We start from the raw sequence: 5223 nt of genomic DNA, 5'->3' as shown, positions 1-5223 counted from the left end.
TCCACCCGGCGCCGGCAGCGGTGCCTGTGCACGAGCGCCTCTCCAAGCCGCGCCACACGATCGTGGCCGAGCGCGCGGCCGCAAAGGCCGCCAAAGAGCTCGCAGGGTGCACGCTTCGCCCTACGATCCACGCGGCGCCACGCAAGGCAGCCGTCACATCGCCTCTGGCGACAGCGTGCCCTCGCCCGAGTGCGCTCGCTTTGACCGTCGAGCGCATCCTGCGCGACGCGCGCAACAAGCAACGCGCGCACTAGGAGACTCTCGATTATGAACCATTCATCTATTTACTAATACCACAAACAACATGCATCGAATCAACTTGTAATGAAATGTACTTTTTGTGACATTTGACACATAATTGTAAGTTTCAACTTCCGTGCGCTATGTGCAATGTCGTTAGTGGGCGCTGCAAAGATACAACCAGTATCGAGTCGACATCGGCCTGGACCGCGTAGGTGTGAGCGGCCATGGGTCGACACAGGCGTCCGAGAGCACGGTAACGCGCCGGCGTCGCTCGCTGTGTATGGACAGGTAAAAGGCTAGACCATCCTGTTAAAACGACATCGTGTCCCATCAAAATCGGTTCAGGGCGACATGTTGTCGCACGCAGCACTTGCAATTTTCTCGACTCGGTCAAATGGCAGGGTGGTCCTCGTTCCCGTTCGCCGCCGTTGAAAGTCAAAGTCATATTCCAATTCAAACTCCAATTCAAATCCACATGACACACTACATTTTCTACTCTCGTCTGACGTAGTAGCTTCGCGACAGCGATCGCCTGATCTCCGTTTTTGCCCATATCAGTGGAAGAAGGCAAACTTGGCGATCAAGAGCAGCGCCAGACCCACGGGCACAAAGATGCCGAGGAGGTACGTGCCCGAGGGCGCCACTTCGCAGCCTTCGCCGCCCGCGAGCAAGAGACAGTTGGTGCTCTCGTACATGGAGCTGAGACTGCCCGTGACGGCCACGCAGAGCGTCGTGAAAAGCGTAAAAAAGATGAACGCAGCGATCCGCGGCTGGCTGCCACCGTTCTTCTTGAGCTCGGCGACCGCGGCTTTCTGGCTCGGGAGCAAGACGACCGCAAAGCAGCCGATGGCAATGGACGCGTACTGAATGTAGTACGAGTACGCGACCGCGTCGCGCGTGACCGGCGCGTCTTCCTTGATGAGCGCCTTGCTGAACGCGAGCTGCGCGCAAATGACGTTGGAGACGAGCGTGCCAAAGGTGCCCGGGAGGTTGGAGATGGTCGTCAGGAGACCGTACATGACGCCTTCGCTGCCCGGCTCGGCGAGCTCGACAATGACATAGGTCCCGACGACAAAGTTGATGCCAAGCGGAATCTGCTCGAGGAGCGGCACGCCAAGGTAAAACCACTGGTACCGGACCACGTCGTAGATGGTGCAGAACTGGCAGACCGAATCGATGACGTTGGCGATGAGGACGGTCGTAACGAGCACGTAGCGCCAGTTCCAGTGCGTACCGTACATGCCCGTGACGTAGAGCACGACGGCAAAGAGGAGGTTGCCGACGACCGAGATGATGGCGTTGTTGAGGCTGTCGACCTTGGCCCAGTAGCGCATGACATACGAGCTCGCGGTCGAGAGGATGCTGGTCGTGAAAAAGTTGAACACAAAGTTGAAAATGAGCACCTGCCACACCGCGCGCTTCTGGACGAGCGTCCAGAGCTTGCCAAAGTAAATGCTGAACGGAACCGCCTCGGTCTTGGTGTCCTTGATGAAAAACCAGACGATCGGAATGTTGATGACGGCGGGGACGGCCAGAATCCAAAAGTACCCGTTGACACCAATGTCCCAGTCAAACTGACCAGCAAACTGCTTGGAGTTGAGGCAAAAGCCGCAGATCGCGCCGATAATGGCCGCAAAGACGAACCGCGTGCCGTAAATGTACGACTGGAGACGACCTCGAAGCGCGATCGGCTCGCGCTGCGCGTACGAGAGCATCAAGCCGTCTTGGGCGACGTCGGCCATGACGTAGCAAAAGCCCGTGCACGTACACAGGAGCGCAAACGTCGAGCCGTCGGTCTGCGAGTTGGCCTCGCCCGCTGGGCGAATGGCCGTAACGACCAAAAGCACGGCCGTGAGGCCCCACCCGAGAAGCATGTACGGCTTGCGGTGGTAGCCAAAGATGGGGAAGCAGTCGTTGAGCATACCAAACACAAACTTGAGCGACCAGCCGAGACTCAAAAGCGCGTACGCCGAGTTGAGCACGTTGGTCTCGAGCGCAAAGTACCCGGTCAAAATCGGGTATTTCATCACCGAGAAGCCGCCGTAGACGATGCCGACCATCGCGTACTGGTAGATGAGCGCGAGGATCTCGGGCGACGAGTAGACAAGGGCGCCGCCGTCACGGAGCGCGCCGTCTTCGAGGTCACCGGGCGTCTTGGCGTCTTCGTAGTCGTTGCCATCGGCCGCGTGCTTGTCGAGCGACGCAATGTACGAGACGCGATCCGTCGTCAACACCTCGCGTTGCATAGCGTGAGCTGGAAGGCGGCAAAGGAAAAGTGAGAAGGGAAGTCAAGGGACATCAATCTCTTGGTGGAAACGTGCTGTGTCGGGGTGGGTCGTAGCGACTGGGACGTTGGACCGCGGTTCTAGAAGACGACGATGGGACGACGCAGTCTGTTTCCAGTGTAGAGGATGACGATCTGGTTTGGTGAAGACGGCATCTTGGCGTTTGTATGGAGTGCCCATAGAAGACTCGGGTTGCGGCTTTCTGGAAGAAAAAGGTTGAAGGTAGCGGGGCGGGGTGGGACTTGAGCTTACTATTGATACACGTGGTACTACACTGGGAAAGAAAGAAGTACGCTTTGGAGCGATGTCACCTGATAACAAACTGGATTTTGTGAACACTACGTTGACGGCAGCCTCAGTACTCAGTACAAAGCCATCGAACAAGTGTGAGATGGGTTGAAATCAAGCTTAGGCCGTCGATATAGCCATCGCGCACGGCCCCTACAGTACTGTGCAACGAGCGACGACCAAGCATTGGCCTACACAAATGTGTGCTCACCGCAGCGAAGCCGATGTCGACTTTTGACTTTAGGTTCTGGGAATAATTTCGCTATGGTCATGGTCCCAGAAGGCGGCAATGAGACGACGCTTGTAGATATGGTTCATAGTTTATAGTGGTTTGAACCGATCGCGATCAGATTATTGCGTGGTACGTGTGGCTAGCGCATTGGAATTTTTATCTTGGCGTTCGGATGGGACTTTGGCGACCTGTAATCGTGCGAACCAAAGATGAACCGAGACGCGAATAGAGACGCACCAAATCAGACGCCGATCGAGTGGACAGCAGTTCGGTTGCGTCCAAGGAGAGACCCGTACCATCATCAAGTCGATGCGCAACATTTCCTTCGCAGTACCGGTAGTCGTAGTCGTCAACCCGATAACCACCAGTACAAACATTTTCTATTTGTTGTGTCAGCTCGAAACGACTCGAAACAAGGGCCATAGTAAACTTTGTATGTCTCCGTACAACGAGTGCGTGGTGACCATCAAAAGAGCGTTGGGTACGCTCTGACACATGGTCTATACCAACACAGTCAGAGCGTCAATACCAGCTGCTGAACTTGAAAATTCCACCAGGAACCTAGTGTTACACCATGGTCTCGTCCACACAACGCGAGCACTGGTTCGACTCGTCCTTCCCCACCGTGTTCGTAGATCGATAGATGGTGCTGCCTGCATTCTCATATAGAACCTCGACCCTCTTTCACATGCCAAGGACGCGGTGAGCTAGAGGCATACTTCAAGAAGTATGTGTTGGTCGAGCCGGCGCCTCGATCGGCTGGAAAAGCGCACAAACATATGTCCGATCTATCCAAGGTTTCGATGTTCTAGCGGTAGTACCAGATAGCATAAATTGGATTTATCCGAGTAGGTTGGATACCTTTCATGGGCTGGTGACTGGGTATTCGTTGTCGTCACCGTTGAACGGCTTCTCACTCAGCACTTGAAACTGGAGACAGTTATCCGAGAGGTGTCTGGATTTACAATGAAATACATGACAGAGGTGTAGGCTAAGAGGACTTTTTCTTAATTGAGGATAAAGGCGAGGGAGTGAGCGTGCTGTGTTGGTCGGTCTAGTGGTCGGGTGCTGCGTTTTTTTGCTCGGGTCTGCGCGTAGCTCTCTCGCCGACGAGAGCGCTCTTTCTCCTGGTTTTGCTCGTAGCGCACCTTGAGCTTGGCGAGCACCTTGTCGCGATGCAGGGTGTAGTATGTCTTTGCGCGTCGCCGACTCTGTTCCATTTGCTCCGGCGTCTGCTGGCGACGGCGGCGTGACGGTACTGCTGCGGGTGGTGGGTTGGCGGCTGCCATGAAATTTAAATTGTCCACGGCGCTTGCCGTTGGAGCCAGCAGTGAGGAGGGTCGTAAGGTACTACTACATCAACAAACAACGTGTTCGGAGCGTCGTACAGACACTGTCAGTGGCGCCGTGGAGGCCCAATCAAAAACCCCACCGTTGAGAAGCGTCCTTTCGCGTCTGAGTCAACAGAAGGGGCCGCAAACTCACATTGCGGGCGTAATGCTGGGCTCGTATATGTTGGAATTTTGAAAGCGGGTCCTAGTTTGACGAAGAGCAGGTGACGTCGCAGTGGTTGGGTCTCTGCCTCGTTAGACATGGGTAAGTTGATCCTACTAACACCGGTAGTAAGACTTTCTGGTACCGGTAGGAGATTTCCGTTTTAGAATTTAAAATGGATTGAATTTCGGGTGCACGTCGCCGGTGATCCAGTACACGAGGCGTGATTTGAGGAGCAATACGTATATACAGGACGAGGTGTGCGTTTTCCCAAGCACACTGCAGCAAAAAGTTCGCAAAACACCCATTTTACACAACCTCCCCTCTTGACTGTCAGGCTAGCTATCAACGACAAAGTGCCCACATTATCAGGTCACGATGCAACTTTTTCAATTCTCTTCCAGCGTACTCGAATAATATTACGCCACCCGATATGCCCGTCACCTTCAACGTTTTTGCACTTCAACGCCCAAGAAAGCCGCAACCCGAGTCTTCTATGGGCACTCCATACAAACGCCAAGATGCCGTCTTCACCAAACCAGATCGTCATCCTCTACACTGGAAACAGACTGCGTCGTCCCATCGTCGTCTTCTAGAACCGCGGTCCAACGTCCCAGTCGCTACGACCCACCCCGACACAGCACGTTTCCACCAAGAGATTGATGTCCCTTGACTTCCCTT

General features: G+C 54.7%; 1 protein-coding gene across 1 annotated transcript; it reads right to left on the bottom strand.

Moving 5' to 3' along the window:
- Nucleotides 1-689: 689 nt before the first annotated feature.
- SPRG_08740 (hypothetical protein) lies at nt 690-2577 on the bottom strand. Its single transcript, XM_012347972.1, has one exon. It carries the CDS (start codon nt 2487-2489, stop codon nt 798-800), a length of 1692 nt encoding a protein of 563 aa, XP_012203362.1. The 5' UTR covers nt 2490-2577; the 3' UTR covers nt 690-797.
- Nucleotides 2578-5223: the final 2646 nt, after the last annotated feature.

Source organism: Saprolegnia parasitica, assembly GCF_000151545.1.
Source record: "Saprolegnia parasitica CBS 223.65 unplaced genomic scaffold supercont2.40, whole genome shotgun sequence".
NCBI classification, from domain to species: domain Eukaryota; phylum Oomycota; class Saprolegniomycetes; order Saprolegniales; family Saprolegniaceae; genus Saprolegnia; species Saprolegnia parasitica.
This window is presented reverse-complemented; position numbering and strand designations above follow the sequence as displayed.